The 19,132-nt window shown below is 51.2% G+C and overlaps 3 protein-coding genes and 1 non-coding gene across 5 annotated transcripts in view; all 4 read left to right on the forward strand.

Annotated features, from left to right (window-relative positions):
* The first annotated feature begins 131 nt into the window (after nt 1-131).
* Ets96b (Ets96B) lies at nt 132-13,956 on the forward strand. The gene is made up of 9 exons (XM_076309819.1): nt 132-229; nt 3,214-3,325; nt 5,891-5,944; nt 6,872-6,931; nt 9,040-9,181; nt 9,394-9,530; nt 12,464-13,020; nt 13,075-13,408; nt 13,547-13,956. The coding sequence occupies exons 1-9, from the start codon at nt 179-181 to the stop codon at nt 13,954-13,956; spliced, it is 1,857 nt and encodes a 618-aa protein (XP_076165934.1). The 5' UTR covers nt 132-178.
* Nucleotides 6,053-6,125, forward strand: Trnak-uuu (transfer RNA lysine (anticodon UUU)). The gene has a single exon. It is a non-coding gene; the product is annotated as a tRNA-Lys (tRNA).
* Nucleotides 13,957-14,948: 992 nt separating the features above from the next.
* Nucleotides 14,949-17,718, forward strand: Ude (Uracil-DNA degrading factor). The gene is made up of 4 exons (XM_076309181.1): nt 14,949-15,547; nt 16,029-16,374; nt 16,453-17,214; nt 17,281-17,718. Exons 2-4 carry the CDS (start codon nt 16,031-16,033, stop codon nt 17,549-17,551), a joined length of 1,377 nt encoding a protein of 458 aa, XP_076165296.1. The 5' UTR covers nt 14,949-15,547; nt 16,029-16,030; the 3' UTR covers nt 17,552-17,718.
* Nucleotides 17,719-17,788: 70 nt separating this feature from the next.
* Nucleotides 17,789-19,132, forward strand: part of LOC143145625 (colorectal mutant cancer protein) — a 34,882-nt gene continuing 33,538 nt past the window's right edge. Inside the window, exons 1-2 of one of the 2 annotated variants that reach the window (XM_076309176.1) lie at nt 17,789-18,497; nt 18,627-19,007. In XM_076309176.1, the coding sequence (XP_076165291.1) occupies nt 18,898-19,007 (110 nt within the window). In that variant the 5' untranslated portion in view covers nt 17,789-18,497; nt 18,627-18,897. Of the gene's footprint in view, nt 19,008-19,132 lie in introns of both variants that reach the window. The other variant, XM_076309175.1, reaches the window with a different exon arrangement.

Genomic DNA, 19,132 nt, shown 5'->3' on the forward strand with positions numbered 1-19,132 from the left:
ATCACTCGTCTCAGTTCTATCTTTGATCTTTCCGGTGCAGCAACGTGGCCTCGAAAACACGAGTGACGGCTCGTTTGTGTTCCCGTTCGGATTATCGAGGATATTCTTAGCCGTTTTCGCGGATCGTGGTGAGCAACGTTTCCAAGAAAAGAGACGGCGATCGAGGACGGTGACGAGGATGAATCAGGATCAGGAGGTGCCCGCGACAGCCACGGACTTGGCCCGACTGGTAAGACGAAATCATCTCAACTCGCTATACTCTCGTCTCGCGGTTGTCGATCTTTCGACGTGGAAACGTAACAAAGTGAACTTTGCGGATTCGGGAACGACAAACGAGTACGCGAACCGTACCCCTCGAAGCTCGAGGGTTTCGAGCTTTGAAAACTTGGTCGCGCGTACAAATCTCGCGGTCCGTGTTCTCTTCGGCGAAAGGGTGAACAATCGAGAGTCAACGTCGCGCGGAAAATGTTGTAAATTCATTTGCAACTGCCTCTACCTGTGCGGATCGCGTTCGAGGATTCCGGTCGTGGGTTTCGTCGGCTCGAGTGTCCCGTTTCCGGTCTCCCTCGACGAAATAATGGAGTCACTAGCGTGGACAGCGTTAGGAAAGTACAACGCGCGATGATCCTCGATGGTCGAATTGCCGTGGCACGCGCCACCACGCTCCGATGGGTCGTCCCACGGGTGCCACCCCTTTTGTGCCCCCTAAACGCGTAATTGTCGCCACCACTCGACCCTTCGCCACTGTGACTACGATACAAGGGTGTCGGTGGGTGGCCGACGGACGAAGGGAGAACTCTGCCCGCGGAAACACTTGATTTATGTTTGTTGATTCTAAAAATCACTCGATTCCCACACGCCCGCCCCGAGCCGGTGGTTAATCGACTACCGTCAGCATATGCCGCCACTCGAGTTTCCCATGACACTCCTTCTGGCCCGAATACCGAGGGGAGGGATTTACCTGGAAACCGTCGATCGCGTAATTGGATCGTCCAAAGGAACCGAGCTTTCCACGATGAAGAAGCTTTTCCCGATAAAGAAGTCTCTGTTTCGGTATGGAGCAATTAGCAGATAGACTCGGTCGGTGACGCACCGCGAACCATCGTTTTGTCATCGGGCATTGTTCGTATTCCTACTTTCGGAACAGTCATTGTTTTCGCACCCTCCTAGCGAGGCGACGGCGACGAAAAGGAAAAAAAAAAAAGAAACGAAGGGCGAGACTTTCTCGTTCTCGAGGCGGCAACGCCTTCTGGCACCCCTAATTGATCAAATTGGACGACCGGTCGAGATTCGACGATCGTTAACGGTACGATCGCGAAAGATTCGCGAGGAAGTTCGACGCGGTTCCGCCGGGAAAATTCGAGACGAGCCACCGACGGTGAAGAAGGGATTCCGTTTTGAAACGCGTTGTCCCGCTCGATGACTTTATTATAAACCGAACCAAAGTGCGCAATTACGAGGGTGGTGTACGAGGGGCGACGACCCCTCGCGATCGAGAACGATGGGGCGTTCCTTTCCCCCCGTGTTTCATGGGTATCTCGTTTTCACTAGGTAGAAAAACGCGTACGCGTCTTTTACACGGAAACGCGTTCCCATCGGGGAACGAACAAAGAGAGACGGAGTTAAACGGCACGCGACCGTGTTTGCGCGTTCTCCTTACGAGTCGTTGCCTCGCGAACGCGCTCGATTAAGCGAGATTACGATCGCGGGAGAGGACAGTCTCGTAATACAGTACGACGAAGAAGGGGCACGGATTACGGTCTCTAATTCGAGAACAGTGAAGACAAGTACCTATCGTGGAAAGTACGAAACCTTCCCGGAGCGTAAAAGTTTGCATCAGAGAGAACGGAAGACGGTGGTCTTCCGTTCGTCAGGGATATCGGATACAATGTACTCGCTTTCGATCGGTGTCCGAAAATTTTCACTATTCTTTCCCGTAACAGTCACACGGAAATGGCAAAGAAGAAGCAGGATTTACAAAAGCGGCGCGATACGTTTTTCAGATCCCCTGTTCGACGCCAGCGAATCTTATATCACGTCGGCGGGATTAAAGATCGAACGTAATAACGGGGAATGTAATTAATATTCGTATTAGAGGGCGCAGCTTGTGGATTACGAGTGCCGAGCCATCGCGGGGACTAATTATAAACGACTATTAATTGCAATCAGAGGGCGAAGCGACGAACGCGAGATAACGAAGCCGCGGGAAAGGAAGTCGATCGCGTCTTTGTAAACCCGGGATAATGTCCCAGGTTGAATTAAACAAGAGAGAAAAACTACGCGCGATCGACGTTCGAAGAAATCTTTTTCTCCGCAACTCGGAGATTTTACACCACTTTCCCGTGAAGTGGAATATTCCCGTAAATAAAGTATCGTTGTCGACTAAACGGAGAAAACAAACCCCTATTTTTCGTCGAGATTTCGAAACGCGAGCTATCGGCGTAGACCGCAGCGAAACTTGGTAAAGGAAAAGCAGACGGCGACACGGCGTTATTGGAATTTCCAAAACCGGTAACCGGCTTTACCAGTAGATTGCTCCGCAAGGAGGAAACCATCCAATCGTTCACCGGATGTCCTCCTTGCCTCCTCTCTCGCGCGCGCGTTCTCCCTCCTGTTCTTTCTCATTGTGCCGCGGTTACGCCGCTTTTGCTTAAAATCCTGCTCGAAGCTGCTCCTTTCTTCGCGATCTCGCGCCAATTTCGCGTCGATCGTCCTACTCCGAGTACGTTTCTTTCGTCCGTTTTTAGCTCTTCTCGTCGCGACAAGGAAAAACTATTTTTATCGTCGCCCGATGCGACGCTCGCCGCCGAGAATCGATTCATTCCGTTACAGAAATTAAAAGGTGGAAGCCCGAATGGCAATCGACCTTCGCTCCAAGATTTCTTCGATAAATAGAAATTCTTTGACAATTTTCGATACATTCGCAATAATGGTAATAATTCTCTAAATCGCGGATCGATTTTGCAGACATTTGAAAATCTTTGGCAACGAGTGGGTGAAAGAAAAAAGTACGAAGTAACGCAATTCGTTCCTCGAAGATTCCGCAGATACTTTCGAGGAAACGTTAAACGAGTGTCGATACTTTCGTCGTGCATCGACTGCGTACCGCGTTTGTCGGCCTCGACTACATCGATCGGTTATCGTCCACCGTAGCTAATTGAATCGTAGACTCTCCGACCACTCGTTAACGAGCGTGTACGTTTTTCTTTTCAGCCCAGCGAAGAGTTCAGCGGTTTGAACGAGCCGCTCCGAACGGTCGCCTCGGGATACTGTCCCGTTAATTATTCTGTGGCGCAGGCTAGCGGCGAGGAGAAGCTACATTCCGGTAAGTAGAACCGATGCGAACGAAACGGTCCGGTCTAAGAAGAATCAAAGGTCTTTCGACCCCCGAGGAGTTCTCTCGCGTACGAAATCGAAGAGAAAGTTGCGCGACGAAGGGCGGTCCGGGTCACCATCTCCCCCGATTTTCGAGCTCTTCGATACGAGGTTGCTCGGGAACGTCGAGTCTTGGCCGCGTCTTCCTACGAACGCGTATATACACGTCGATTGTACGCGAAGAGGAGCGACGGAGAGAAGAAAACCGCAGCACGCCTCGAACCACGTGCTGGATGTACGCGAACCGTGCACGTACAACGAGGGCGAAGAGAGAACCACCCCCCGAAGCGAGCCTGTCACCGGCAGGCAGCCGGGCGAGTCAATATCTTTATATAGTCGCATCAAGGACGATATTATTTTCTACGGGTCGCGGGTGCAATTACGTTTCGGGAACGCGCGAGACGCTCCGAGAGTTTTCAAAATGTCGACGACTCCTCTTCCAGAAAAAAGACATATGTCTAACCGATGCGTCTAGGTTAACGAGATCGTCTTCGTCGATGAGCGGCGAAAAAGATTTTCACGCTCCGGCTTCCGACGGGAGTACAGACACGGTATTAGAGTGGCCTAAAAAAGAGTAAAAGTTGTAGTTTATCTCTACAAAAATGACGAGAAGTCGATTCCAATATCGTAAATATCGGCCAAAATGGTAAGAAGAGGAAAAGAGAGGTACACCGAGATACGCAGGTAGTTCCAGGTGACTTCTAGCAAGCCGTGCACGGTACAATCGCTTTTCACGCGAACCTCGAATCCTGTGGTGAAAAAAAAAATAGTGTTCAGTCATGGATAGACACGTCACGAATCGATTTGCGCTTAATTAGAAAAGATGGAAAAATATCAAACGCTCCGCAATGAATATCAGAAGATTCTTCTCGACTGGAGGAATCAAGGGTAACGAACGACGCTGCGCAGCACCGGTTAAACTTGGTACAAAGTACTTTTCGCAGCCGCGACCCCTCTATCGGGATAACCACACACTGTAACGCACTACCGGATTAGCACACCCCGACTTGTTAGCCATCGAGATATCGGAGCCCCCTGCTAGAAGAGTCTCTCCTCGGATCTGTAAACATATGTAAACATCTGTAAACATCTGTAAACACCTGTAAACATCGCCTCGAGCGCGATTCGCGGAGTATTTTGCGCGCAAATACCGAATCGAAGAAACTGGATACGATTTGTGGCGGTATCGGCAGCGGTTTTGCTCAGCCTTGACCCAGAAATACGACGAGAAGCCTCGGGGACGAATTCAATAAGTAACGTATTATCGGCGCAAAGAGCCCCATGGGGTAGTCGATGTCGGTTGTACCCCCGTAGGATTCGTAACCACCCTACCGGCGTCTGGGTACAGTGATTGACACTTTATATCTAACATTGGCATGCCGTGGTGTGAACCACCAGTCAGGATGGACCGCCTCCACCTAACTCAATCACTGCCTATAATGCTGCAATTTCTCTGTCGTAATCGCGTTACGCCCTACCACCGCGTCTCCATCCACTTTTCGGCGACGATTCACCGTGAAGAAATATTACGGAAACGTCGACGCACTCGTCGCGCGCGAGACTTTCAATCTTCCGTTCGCTTTTAAACGCTCGTTTCGTCAGAAATAGCGTTTCGATCGTGGAAATATTTTTTCCTCGGGGACGAGAATTTATCGATTTCGAACGGTATTCTTTCACGAGCCCTTTTCGACCATCGTGTCGAAACTCGACTCTCTCGCGTCGACGTCTCGTGGTTCCGAGTGGAACGCATTATCGTCCGCGAGGACGAACAAATCCGATTCGTCGAGCTGGATTGTGATCGGGAACAAAACGCGATTACCGACAAGTGGCTACCCGTGGCGAATCCTAGTGGCCCATTAAACGGACCCCACGCAGCATAGATATTTCGGTCGCGTTCTCGCGCGTATCATGCTCAAAGGGGTTGTTTTTGCCACTGATTCATCCCCCAACGTTCCCCCATTGTTCCTTCTCGGCTCTCCCGTGTCCTTGGATCTTATTATATATCGGACATCGCGTCTCATCGGGATACGATCGCTCCGAAATTATTTTACACGCGAACGGGCAAGATCGTTCGACGCGTCCAACTTCTCGGTTTACAAAGTCGCGGAATTATCGTTTCGCTGTTGAATACGATTCTCCGTGTTCGAAAATTTACGCGATGCCAAACCTCGGGGCGATACCCACAATATTTCTGACGATAATAACTCGTAGAACGGATATTCGACCGGGTCCGCAAAGGTAACCCGCTGCAGTGTATGGAGCATTAATTTCGCCGTGGGATAATTATCTCCGAGTAACCATCCATCACCGTGTAATAAATACGGATTCGTTGCCTACCGATTAATTCGTCGCTCGACACGCTCCCGTCGCGATAAAGGAACGGGATGTTCGGATCGAGGATAAATTATTCCGAATTATTCGCGTCGATTCACCGTGAGATAAATAGATTTTGTGTACAGAACGAACTCGAAGGGAACGTACTTTGTAAGTAGAATGGATGCGAATTTGATTTCAGAGAATGAAATATACCCCGCTCAGGAATACAGACAGGAGCCTTGGCTTCAGGACGGTGAGTAACATTTGTTACAAATAATCTCGTGTTCACGAACAACGGAGAACCCTCGATTCGATGGACTGTTGAATTATTTTAACTGCTCGAAAGACGAGGGTATCAACTGCCTGGATAGCTCAGTCGGTAGAGCATCAGACTTTTAATCTGAGGGTCCAGGGTTCGAGTCCCTGTTCGGGCGGGAATTTTTTTTTTCTACTCGCCGCTTTCTTCGTGTTGCGCCACGTCGATCGTCCAACTACGTGTACGATAGATAAGAATACGCGTTATCGCGTTTTCCGATCGTCGACTTCCGTCCCAGCCACGTTTCGAGACGAGACGAGACGAGACGACGCGACGCGACGCGAGTGTTCGACAAAGAAACGCGGATACTCGACGCGTCGTATGCCACTTGTAAACATTTCGAGTGACCTTACCGCTGTTAGCGATGCTGTCAAATACAAAGTACATGCGATAAACTATCGACTGTTTCTACAATTTCTACATTCTTAAATACGGAAAGCTGACGTGGCAGTCGACGCGTTAAGAAGTAACCGTCGATCGATTCCTTTTCGGAACATTAATTTTAATTGCTTTGACGTTCGATGCACGGTGGATGCACCGTGCCACCGTGAAAAATCCATAGCCAACCCGGGGGCGATTCCGTAACGTTTCCTTCTCTAAATTCTTTGCGCGAATTCGACCCGACCGATTGACATTTTTTCGGTAACTCTCCGCTTGATTTTAACGTCCGTTTGTTGTCGACTAACGGCGAAAAAGTATTTCGTATCGCGTTGACGAGCATTCTTTCCACACGGGGACCGTTTCTCTTATCTCGTACGTCGATAACGCTGTCCACCGAGTTCGTTCGTTCGTTCGTTTCGCGAGCACGCGCCACGATGATCCATACTTTCGAAGATAAGGTTGCGTTTCTGAATTGCATTACAGGTAGCAGCTGCGAGACAGAAGACAGCGAGCAATACGTGCCGGAGTTTCATCGGATGTCAAGTTAGTCGACAGATTTCGATATACGTTCGTAGATATTTTCCACCGTCTGTAGGTTTTCTTCGAGCTTTCGATCGCTCGAGCACCTCGCGACATCCCGAGATTCCTAATTACCACTTTCCGATAACATCAAGTAGAGGCGTATGCAGTTCGAAGGAAGTCAATCTCTGTGGGAACGGAAGTTCCACGGATATGTATCGCGCGTGCAATTTAATCCCAACTTGGGAAGAACTTGGATACAATTTGCGCCAAGAGGAAGCGCGTTTCGCGTTCTGGGGAGTACTTTGATCGCGATTCCATTATATTTTCGTAAACACGCGCACCGTCCGGTCAGAGAGGGGGAAGTGAAAACTACGTTTGCCTTTGTAAAACACGTTTTTCATTTAACAAAAAAAAAAAGGAAAAAGAACAAAAAAAAAGGACCAGAAAAAAAGCATATTAGAAATCAGTTTTTTTGTTCCGCTCGTCCAACAATGAAATTTCGCTCCGTTCGGCGAGAGCAATATCGAGACTTTATTAAAAAAGGCAATAAACTGCCCGGGGCTGGTGTTTTTAAAGCGGCAATATCGCGTTACACGGGGAAGCACTTTATATTAAGTCCGTGGGCTTCTTTTTTTTTCTATCCCCCTCCTCGAACCTCGGCTGATTATCGTCTCTCGAGCCAGACGGTCGTTTATCGAGCAACGATTTAATATTCGCGCGTCGATTCACGAAAATGTTGCAAATCCGTCCGGCACGGTACGGCGAAACCTGCAAATATTTCGATACGCCTGGAACAGACGGGGGCAAACGGCCAGAGGGTACGCCGGATAGTGTCTATATGCTTACACATACACGCGATCTCCTCTCGGTGTTCCTGGCATTGACTCGATAAAGAAAATTTCGCGTATCAACGATATCCACACCGAGCGTCCTGTAATTCGCGATCATTTTTTGCCTCCTTCGAGTCGCGCGACTATCGAGGACCCATTTAGCGTCTCCGTTTCGGTGTTTCGATATTCCGGGACGCCAAACGTACGAAAAGAATCGGCGTTTCCCCGTGTCGGTCCGAACGTTGCGTACGAAACGGAAGCGGATGTATCATCGAACGTTACACGGCCGTAATGCGCCACGCGGTGTTTGCTCTCGATCGGTTAATTTTATTCGTTGTACCCGGCGCGTAATGCACGCGTAAACATTCGAAACGGTTGCCTGCAAACACGCTCGTCGGCGGGCCAAGATTTACCGATAAACGATTATTCGAGGCGTTGTTTGTCGGGCGTTAGAACCGGAAACGAACGATGGAAGTTCGGTCCCGCGCGACGCGATACGTCGAGAGTCGATCGCGGTCGCGATCCGAATGGAATCGATCGACCGTCTGGATTACGAAATCCGTGTGTTTCTTACGGAAAGGTCGCATCGGCGCGGCGGTTCTCCCATAGCGAGCAAACTTCCGATGTTTGCAAATACAATGATTGCCCGAGGCCCTGACTTATGCTTCCCACGGCCAGAGTCTGTTTGATTTATCGGGGGCGCACCCTCGCCCGCCCCATTAGAAGCGCACCCAAACCCCCCACGTGCCGTTGCAACGATGCGCCGTTGCTTCCGCTACGGCACGCGCCCTTACGACCTCGCGTCTCTCCAAGAAACGATCCTCGCTCGATAAAACTCGATAACAACCCGAGATCTTCGGCTCGAGGAACGCGCGATTATCGCCGATCGTTCGCCCGTACATCCGCGAAAACTCGAACGCTAACGGAGGCTGCTAAACAACCGATATGCGAAACCTTCTACCCTTTGGTCGGGTAGAGTCCAAGGAATCACGTTATCCTTGAAACATCCTTCTGTACAATTCTTCCTCCGTTTAATACCTATTATTCCTTTCGAGCGAACTCGTCGACCATGGAGAAATTTAGAATTTTACCGCGTGGGCGGGGCACCCTCCGACAATATCTCAACTCGATCGTGCTACGTTCCTGTAATTCCAAGATAGATCAAGTCCGATTAGGTCAAGTTGGGTCAGGATCCAAGTTTTACCCTTTCCTACGAGCTTTTTCGCAAATATGTATCTCGGAGACTCTCGCCTATGGCTGGCAATTGTCGAAAGAACGCGTCTCGATCTGTTTCCGCAGGTGCCAACGTGAAACAGGAATCCGCCAACTGTAGGAAAATCAACGACGCCGAGTACGCGCAGTATCAAGCATCGGGTCATTCGCACGGTCAAGGCAGCACCTTCCTCGATCTCGATCCCGATAGTCGCACAAACTGTTTTGGGTAAGTTTCGACGATCCATTCTCGAATCTCGACTCGTACTTTTACCGGTTGTTACGTTTCGTACCGTGCACGGTGTCGTTGCGTGTCTTGTTCGTTTTCTCGGTCGCTGGACTCGATTGGTAGCTCTCGTCGGCCGTGCACAGTACCTTGGAACGTTCCTCCAAAGTCGAGGATCTTTTCGCGACGAACAGAATTCGTATTGTGTCGTACAGGAACGGCAAGCTGAACGCGCGAACGAGCGACACCGCGAAAAGCATCGCCGTGAAGGAAGAACCGACGGACCGGGGATACGGGGAGCCAATTTCCGTGGCTGGTATAGCCACGTCGATGGCCCAGGACACACGAAACAGTAAGAGGCATCGATGATTTTTTTTGACACCGTTAATTAGCAGGGAACGACAAATCGAGGCTTCCGATCCGGGGTTTCCCTCTTCTTGCGCGTACACGTACACCGTGACAAATCTCTCGACAATGGGTCCACGTGGCGGGCCGCTGCCCCATAGATCCCATAAATAACCGAAGCGCTGGGACGTTACTTTGCGTTCCATCCATTAATCGAGCCCCGACTCGAGCTCTTCTTCCGGTCCCGGTTCTTGGAACACTTTGGTGTCCGGAACGATCCATTGTATCGTCGTCTCCCCGTTTCGACGGGGTTCGACGGGGTTCGATGGGGTTCGATGATGCTCGATCGTTCGGATTTCGTATCTCGCGGGAAATTTTCAACGAACGACTCGAGCGGAAGGTAACCTCGGTAGGTAAAAAGCGATCCGAGGAGGAATACGCGCCGCGTGCATCGTGTAATCCGGCGGCGACGTTCGTCGCCGGTGTAGTGGACTCGCTCACGCGTGACTAAGTACGCGTAAGTGAATAATTGAAGAATGCTTTCAACTCGAAAGCTGTGGAGAGCGCCTCGCAGGATTCTGCAAAAGCTGCTAAACGAAGGAAAGAGCATAGAATTCTCTCCCCGGGGAGACTGCGAGCCGACGAGCTTTCTCCCGAACGGAGAAGCTCGGTGAAATTTCCGCGTTGCGAGGTAGACGCTGACTGGCGAAGGCATCGCGCTGCTTTCCTACCGATTAAATCGGAGCGGCTTTGCATAGAATTTTCGAGCGATCGGCGAAACCTGCAACGTGATTACGCTTTTCCCGGATTGCCGGCCCATTACCTAATAGAGTTCGACGCGAAGGTGGACGGCCGTAAAAGGCCAAGGGTTTAGCAAGCTCATGCTTTGTAATCGTGCCGATTAGTCTTCCCTTTATTCGGCGAACGTAGACCGAAACGAATCCTTTAGGAACTGGGCCGGTGTCTGGCCAACACCGCGCGTTCGTATCCACCTATTTACTTTCCAAGTCACCCGGGAATCACGCGTCTACTTCTCTTCGCGTAATTCCTCCCTACCATTAAGCCGTTTCAATTATTTACGCGCAGTTTAGATTAATAATAGGATCGTAGCTATCGCTGTTATCGATACCTCGCCGCGCATATGGTCCCGCTCGGTGTAATTATCTCCCGGTCGGGGGGTTTGAAAATCTTCCACCCTCTCGAATTTTAAATCTCCCGAAGACGAGGATCGTCGAATTCCGATCGAAACGGTGCTTAACGAGATACGAACCGAATTTTCGAGCGCGTCCATCGCGTCCGTCTCGCTGGTTGGACGAATCGACGAGCCGTCGACCAATATATCGGGTGGAATAGTAATAACCTGTTAATGGCTAGAGATTGGTTGCCACCCCACTAATTAATTCGAGCACGAGGATCACGAGGATTACGGACGGTCGAGTTCCATTCTGTCGGGCGACTATGGTGCCGGCGCACGGAAAACGCAACACGCGAACAAGTGTTGGCAAAGTTTGGAGAGCAAACCGTGGAAATACTCGCTGGAAACCGTGATCGATTCTCTCCTTGGAATTTTCTTTTTAGCCCTTGCGCGGTACGCGTATATTTATCTCCGCTCTCGGGTATCGTATTTACTCGAGAACGATTCCGAGCCAACAAAAGAGTATTATTACGGTTCGATCGATTCGATTCGGTTCGATTCGGTTCGATTCGGTTCGATACGGTGGCAAACGCTTCCACGTAAATTCCCAGAAACAGAAGAAGAGCATTTCGGTGCGTCGCGTCGGGTGGATGGAAAATGGACCTTGCATTATTAACCGAGCTCTACTCCGGAATTCGGGGATCAGGCAGAGAGATAGATAGAGGGGATGAGGGACGCGGAGGAGAGACGGGGAGGGAGGACGAGGAAAGAACGGAGCTTCTCGTCTGAGAGTGGACGAGCGGAGGCCGTCCTCTTTTCCGTGCAACCCTTCTGCGCACCGCCCCTGACCAGTCCCGGCTTCGACCCTTTTCCTGCTCGGTACATCGCCACCGGTTTCATCAGCTCGCGATTAATTTTAATCTAAAACTACCCGCAAAGCCTCTGACCCCGCTTGCACGTTGAGGTCGACCCCTTTCGCCCCTCTTTGGAGAGAGTGCCAGATTGGCCCGCAGCTTTTAACCCTCTGCGCCTCCTCCCAGTCCCTGTCTGTCTCGTCTACACGAGATCGGGATCCGACCGACGTTTGCCAGCCAGGAAGCTAAAGCTAACTTGCCGACACGATTAACCTCGGTAACCCTTCCTGTTGATTTTCTTCGATCGTCGAGCGAATCTCTGTTAACGTCGCCTCGCCTCGCGAACAAAAACAAACCATCCCACCGAAGAGATCACCACCGAACGCGGCATCGATTCCGTGTTTCTTTCCGTTCTTAAATAATTAGCGAAGGAAAACGTGCTGGACGCATCGCGGGCTCCCAGCGTCGCGTTCCGGCTCGATATCGGAAGAGGGTTCTCAATTTTTCAATATTCCCCGTACACGACTTGGAACGTAACCGGATTACGGTTCGAGAATAGCTTTTTCGGCTCGAGGGACCACGGCATCGGTGGGATGTTCGCGGTGTTGGTGCACCCCGAGAGAAGAGCACCCGATTAATATACATATCGCGCGAGCTCCGCGCGGTATTCCAGCCGGTGCCGTCATCCGCGAGCTTCGCCGAGCCGGCAACCCCGTGGGCTTTGAATATCAACCAATTTCCTGCCGATATTTGTGCGACGAGCACTTCACCGGGAACCGCGCGTGAGTGCAATCGGTAATACCTTGTCGACCTTTCCTCCTTTTTCCACGATTCGCGTCTTCCTCGTCGAGCCACGTGTCCTCTCGTACCGATCCGCGCCGCGCCGCGCCGCGCGATCGCGATCCCACATTATCGATGATTACCGAGAGTATCGTCTACGATTCCCCGTAGACAACAACGTGGTGTACCAGCAACAGCAACAGCAACAGTACGCCAGCGGGACGAGAAACACCAGAGGTGGTTCGCCGTCTTTGAGTCGACCGGCCAGCGCCTCTTCGGCGGCCTCTCAGTGGCAATCGACACCCTCGGCGTCGGCGTCGGCGTCCACGTCGGCGTCAACGTCGGCCTCGGGATCCAGCGGGGACGCTTTCTTTCACCGACAAGAGAACTGGACCTCGGAGGTATACGGGAAACGAAGCGTTACACCCACGTGGACCGAGCTAGGAGTACAATTGGACGCGAGGAACTCGTCGTGGGAGAGACAGAGCAATTGTTACCAGAAGAAAGGCTCCCCGACTTCGTGGAACGCGGATTACGCGGGCAAGAGGCCCTCCTCCGCGACGGGAGTGTCACCCTGGAGCGAGATGACCGTCGGTTATCAACAACAACGACGCGGTTCCCTTCAGCTGTGGCAGTTCCTGGTAACCCTGTTGGACGACCCCGCGAACGCACCTTGCATCGCCTGGACCGGTCGTGGAATGGAGTTCAAGCTGATCGAGCCCGAAGAGGTAAAGTCAAGGTCGGAAAGGTTGCATCTCTTTAGGATCTGTTCGTTTTTTCAGGTGGCTCGTAGATGGGGCGTTCAGAAAAATCGACCGGCGATGAACTACGACAAACTGAGCAGGTCCTTGAGGTATTACTACGAGAAGGGAATAATGCAGAAAGTGGCGGGCGAAAGATACGTTTATAAATTCGTCTGCGACCCGGAAGCGCTGTTCAATATGGCGTACGGTACCGGAGGGTCCTCGAGTCTTCCCGGCGAAGGGAGGAACGGCGTTCGAAGTCAGTCGATATCCGGCAAGATATCGGCTGGGAACGATGTCTCCGAAATGAGAGAACATCCCACCACTGGATACGGGGACGCGGTCCTCGCTATGTACTCGAACAGCGCGGCAGGTCAGCATTTTCACATCTTCTCTTAGCCTTGCGATAAACTGAACAAAGAATTTGAACGTTAACGGGGACAAAAGAAACGCTCTTAGCTTCATTAAGTAAGTAGAAAAAATTGATCCGATCGTTTTTCCAACTGGACAGTGTACGGATCGTCCAGCTTGCACCATCTGCACCAATACCTGGGTGGTAACGATGGCTTCAAGACACCGCCGAACCGGTACCATCCTCACTACTCGCACGAGTACAACGGTAGCCATCACCATCCACCGTCGAGCTACGCAGAGACCTTTCTGAACTACGGCCGCTTGTCGCACGACGTTCCGACCGAGTCCAGAAGCCAAGAGTTACCGAGGATCCCGTACGGTCAGGAAACGGACGGTACCAGCAGGGAGCGAGAACCGTCATCGATTTTGTACGACGGAGTGCAGAGAACGCAATTACCGGCTGCTCCGGCCCTCTCCCAGCCGAGTTTGCTCGACGCTACCACCACCAGCTCGAAAATCGAGCAAACTTCGTACGCCTGCCTCGGCGTGGGGAGCTGCGTCTGCTGAATTTCTCGAAATATTCACCGCGTAGTCGAGACGAAATCAACCGGCCACCTTATCCGCTCGAGATGCACCCGATTCGGTGGGACTTGGAAAGGACGACGGTGTAGAGGGGATGGCCCTTCGGTGGCCTCGAGCGGCCAATTGATTTAGTTCCAACTACCACGATCGTCGCGTGTTCGTGCACGTCACAGGGGAAACTCGGACAATTTCGCATTACGGTTCGATCCCACGACGGTACGGGCAAAAACGTTTCGTTGACTAATACCGGCATATTTTTAAAGACAATTTTGCAACCTCGGCAACCGACCAACAGTGCTAGCAACTTACGGTTGATGTAATTTCGCGACGACGAGCCTTACGCAACGTACGATATTTGCACGTTGTTTCATCGATCGATCAGTTTTCGCAGAGTTCCGCGAGAGACTTTGCGTTCGAATATTTACCCGGGAATCCTTGCCCGCGGATACGAACGATGTACGTCCTACGATCGTACACACCCCGATTATTTTATTCGAGAGCGCGTCGAGAGAGCCAACAATCGCGACAACGCGGTACGGTGGGTGTAGTTTGCAACGCACGCAACGCAGCCCGATCACGTTGCGGTTATTTTAATTTTCCGAGAGGAAGAAAACCAAGCAAACACTCGAGATTATCAGAGTTTCCCCCACGTGTCGAGAGGAGTGTATAGCGTGCGTTAGATGGAACGCGCGATTGGAATATCGAGCGAGCTCCCGTTGCGTCGATGGTCGCGCGACATCGCGAATTTAGCTGAAAATTTTCGTTCGGCGAGTGTGTGCCACGAGTTCGAATCGCGCGTGCCACGATCTTGTAAATAGAATTCGATAATAGAGCTCGAGAGGACAGATTCGACGAGTATCTCGTAGTCGAGGAGATCCGGTCGCTCGTGGTCGTTGCCGCGGGCTCGAGTAGTTCACCGTTGGATGCACTGTAATTTCTGTAAATAGCGAATAAATCTCTATCGGAAGAACAGGTCTCAATTCCTTGGAGAGTCTCGCGACGATGGGTCGCGGTAGCGAAGTTTCGTCCCGGTACGCGTGCGCGAGATCGAAACCAACAACAAGGAACGCGTCGTGCAACAGCGATAGCCCCGTCCCCGTATTAACATAAGCGATTACGCGCGTTCGACCTAGACATATAATTCGAACGATGGAAATGCGTCGCGTTCCGTGTACATACGTACATAGATCCTTGTTGCACGAGCGTGTTACCAGTCAATGACGTAAGCCCGGACCATTGGACTGAGGTCGGCTGCGTATTTCGGGCTGTGACTCGCAGTGGACATGTTTATATCGACCCCTCTCTTTTCGTTCGACTCGCGAGTCGTCGTTTGTTCGTCTTCCACTCGCGCGGATCACTCGTTTGCTAACATATCGGCGACTCGAGCCGGATCCCGTTTACTCCGCCAGTGTCGATCGCGCGCTTCGAACAAACGAACCTGCTCTCGAATACGATCGAAACTCGACCGGTGTGATCGAGAATCGTAGACGTCGTGTCCGATAGAATCGCGCACGATACCGGTAGTGCGATACAACCGATATTTTATCGAAGGGAGCGTCTCGCGCGCAGCTCGCTGGTGAGTACCAATGTTTAACAATTTTTTAATCGTCTTCGTAGACGATTTCGCGACCAAGAGGAGGAGAAGGAGGAGGAGGAGGACCTTATTTGGCGCGCCGCGAGTACCTCTGGAAACCGTTTCGATCTTTCTCGCCGAATCTCCGGGAGAGTGGAAAATACCAGCTACGTTCTTTCTCTGGGTCGGTATCGATCTCTCCGCGTAGCTTCCATAGTCCAGAAACCGCGTCAACGATAAAATTGACACGGTGGCGTCACGGCCTCGTAAAAGGTTTCTCCTCCGCCTCGACTCGTAGCGTTCACGGTGATTGGCCGTTACGTGCGATCGATCCTACGTAAATTTCCAGTACTCGGGACTCACGTGTCCACCAGACGTGTTCCCATTGTCCTCGAACGATGCTCAAACTTTGCAACGTTTTGTTGGTTTACGTTCGTGTTTACCGATATCGCGCGAACGATGACGAACCGCAACGTTCTTTCAGCCATGTCGAAAAGTAGATCGGCGGAATCGACCGAGACCACGATGGGCTTCAAGGACAAGCAAAAGGCCCTGGACACGTTGAAGGCACTGGACGGTCGAGACATCAGCTACCAGTACCACGTGATCACGAGCTTCGTCAGCCGGGCCAAGAGAACCCTGCAAATCACCAGAGACGAGGAGAAGCTCGCCAATCTGCGGGAGGCTTTGAAGGTGTTCGAGGACTGGCTGACCGATTACAGGGAGAACAATCGCGGCAAGGAGAACTTCGCTTACCTGCCGATCGAGACCGTGAAAGGCTACAGGATCCTCGCCAAAAAATACGACATTCTCGACGAAGAATTCTTGCAGTAATTACCAAACGATCCCGTCGTTTACCGCGACTGTGAGTCCTTACGCATTCGATAATCGTTCTCCTGATTTTACAGAGTGTACAAGAAAGAGAAGGGAGACTATAAAAGTTTACGGGCCGTCAAGGTACCGGACAAAGACATCACCTGGGACATCGAAAGGAACCAAAGGTTGAGGGAGATCATCGACAAGATCAAACAAGATCACGTGCAATGGTACGAGACAGACGTTGGGGATTTCCGGGGATTCCCGACCAAGGAACACGTTCAGTGCATCATGTTGGGGTACAGCCCGGATCCCTCCAAGTTGAAGAAACTGATGTCTCAGATGGAGGAGAAGTTCGCTTCTGAAGAGAACGAGGACATGGAACTCGACGAGGAGGAGGAAGAGGAGGATGAAAAACGGCGCAGAGACAAACTCGTGAAAAGGAGCCGCGAGAGTTTGTCCAGCAGCGACTCGGAGGACGAGGAACCGGTAAAGAAGATGGCGAAACGTTCGACCGACGAGGACAAGACCGAGAAAGAGGAGAACAGACTCGGTTTCAAAGATAAGGAGAGAGCGTTGCAGAGCATCGAGTACCTGAACGGTAGGGACGTAACTTATCAGTACCACGCGATTGCTGGCTTGGTGAAAAGGGCCGAGAGGGTACTGTCGTGCACAAAGGACGAGCAAAAGATCAAGAACATGAAAGAAGCCGTCGAGGTGCTGGAGAATTGGATCACGAATTACAACGTGAACGGTCGGGCGAAAGAGAACTTCAACTACCTGCCCATCGATCTGGTGCGAGCTTTCAAACCGTTGGCGGAGAAATACAAGATCGAGGATACCGCGTTTCTCGAGTAAGTAGATTTGGTAACGTACGATCGGGTTTTAATGTTTCACCGATTCTCTTCTTCGCGTTGCAGAGCGTACGAGGACGCGGATGGAGATTACAAAAAGCTGAGGACCGTCCAAGTTCCCGACTCGAACGTAACGTGGGACGTAGAGAGGAACAAAAACCTTCGGAGTCTCGTGGAGCGTATCAAGGAGAAGAATATTCAGTGGTTCGAGACAGACGCCGAACTACGCGGCTTGCCCACCGAGGAGCACACTCGGTGTATAATGTGGGCTTTCAGTCACGATACCGGGAAACTCAAGAAACTTTTGCCCACTCTGACCGAGAGATTGAAGTCTTAGACGATATTGTTGTTTAAAACGTCTGTGTACGCGCAACTTGATTAATACCCGAGTGACGAATGATCGTTACCATCGTATGTACAAAGAAAGTTTTGTTGTATGTTTTTGTTTAAAAGAACGTTGTCGACGATGACATCGCCAATAAAATTAAGTTATTTTTCCATGTTCGAACGGTTTTACGTAACTTTCTCGCCTCACTCGCTCGTATCTTTATTACAGGTGTGCACGAATTCGACATCGTCGCGATATCTGGTGGGGGCGCGTGGATTTACGTTTCCTGGACCGTACGCATGAATTCGACATCGTCGCGACATCTGTCGGGCGCGCTCGGAGTTACGCTCCTTGGACTAGTGGGCACGAATTTGACATCGTAGCGACATTTGTCGGGCGCGCTCGGAGTTACGCTTCTCGGACTAGCGGGCATGAATTCGACATCGTGGCGACATCTGTCGGGCGCGCGCGAAGTTACGTTCCTTGGACCGCGCGGTCGCCATTTTTATTTTTGCATCATGCAGGGGAATTTCAAGATGGCGCCTGCTGTCAAAGTTTTTCGACCGCGGAACGCTCAATCGATAGTTTTTATTGCCGCTGTGCAGCTCGCGAGGGTGGGCGAGCCTCGGGTCTGGTTTTGAGGTTAGGGTTAGTGACTCGGTGACACTGGAAACGGCGGTTACGGATTCTTATCGTGCGTGCGCGGTAGCAAAACCGTCTCGACTTTTCCGGGCGGTATACGCGGTAAGACGTTCGAGATCGTGCGACTTTCGGCATCGAACGACGAACCGCGAGATCCGAGAGAAATTCGTGGCCAGTAAATACGTTTGCGAGAGAATGGCACGCGCTCCAGTAGGCGATCTGTTTATTTTCCGTGCACTGGCCGAGTCCTCGGGAACAAGGGAATCTACGTACTGCTTTAGACCGTCTAAAAATAACCGTCGCTTCCACCGAGGTTCGTAGACCTTTATGTTCCTCGTACGCGATCGCGAAGACGGTTCGAGTATGCATCTCTCGAGATCGATTAACGAGGGATCGCGATGCAACACGTGACATAAACGATCCACCTTATTTGTTCGTACAGCCTACGTGTTTTAGACCCGTGTTCGAGAATTTTTTGTCGCCGAAACTCGCGAAACTCGTCGATTCTATTCGATGTGTAAGAACGATACCTGGGAGATGTATCACGGTGATAGAAATCGAAAGCCAAGATGCGGGTAACGAGATAGAGGGGAGATCGCTTCTTGGACGACGCGAGTTCGAAGTTTCGAATCGAAGGAAAAGATGGACACGAAGCAGCCAGGTAGTGCGCCGGTAGTTTGTCTCACGATGGATGAACGAGAGGCAAAGTGAAGATGTCACAAATCGCGGATGCCGAGAGTGAAGCAGGCTCCATCTGCGACGAGGAACGCGTCCGAAAGCTGTTCCAAGCATGCGACGGCGACGGAGATGGTTTTATCGACAGGTGAGGTGAAAATATTATTCCGCACAACCTGTTTTCTTGTATTTCCCGTTTATTCCCTTTCTTATTGAAACTTTGATCACTCGGGGGAATTGTATTTTCCACGAAATAATTAACAATCGAGTAAT

Source organism: Ptiloglossa arizonensis, chromosome 4, assembly GCF_051014685.1.
Source record: "Ptiloglossa arizonensis isolate GNS036 chromosome 4, iyPtiAriz1_principal, whole genome shotgun sequence".
NCBI classification, from domain to species: domain Eukaryota; kingdom Metazoa; phylum Arthropoda; class Insecta; order Hymenoptera; family Colletidae; genus Ptiloglossa; species Ptiloglossa arizonensis.

Excerpts from the sequence above, each read along its gene's own strand:
- Ets96b (XM_076309819.1), top strand. The coding sequence starts at position 179 with ATGAATCAGGATCAGGAGGTGCCCGCGACAGCCACGGACTTGGCCCGA. Across the intron at positions 9,182-9,393 it reads AGTCGCACAAACTGTTTTGG|GAACGGCAAGCTGAACGCGC; the intron begins GTAAGTTTCGAC and ends TGTGTCGTACAG. Across the intron at positions 13,021-13,074 it reads AGCTGATCGAGCCCGAAGAG|GTGGCTCGTAGATGGGGCGT; the intron begins GTAAAGTCAAGG and ends TCGTTTTTTCAG.
- Ude (XM_076309181.1), top strand. The coding sequence starts at position 16,031 with ATGTCGAAAAGTAGATCGGCGGAATCGACCGAGACCACGATGGGCTTC. Across the intron at positions 16,375-16,452 it reads CTCGACGAAGAATTCTTGCA|AGTGTACAAGAAAGAGAAGG; the intron begins GTAATTACCAAA and ends CTGATTTTACAG. Across the intron at positions 17,215-17,280 it reads GAGGATACCGCGTTTCTCGA|AGCGTACGAGGACGCGGATG; the intron begins GTAAGTAGATTT and ends TTCGCGTTGCAG.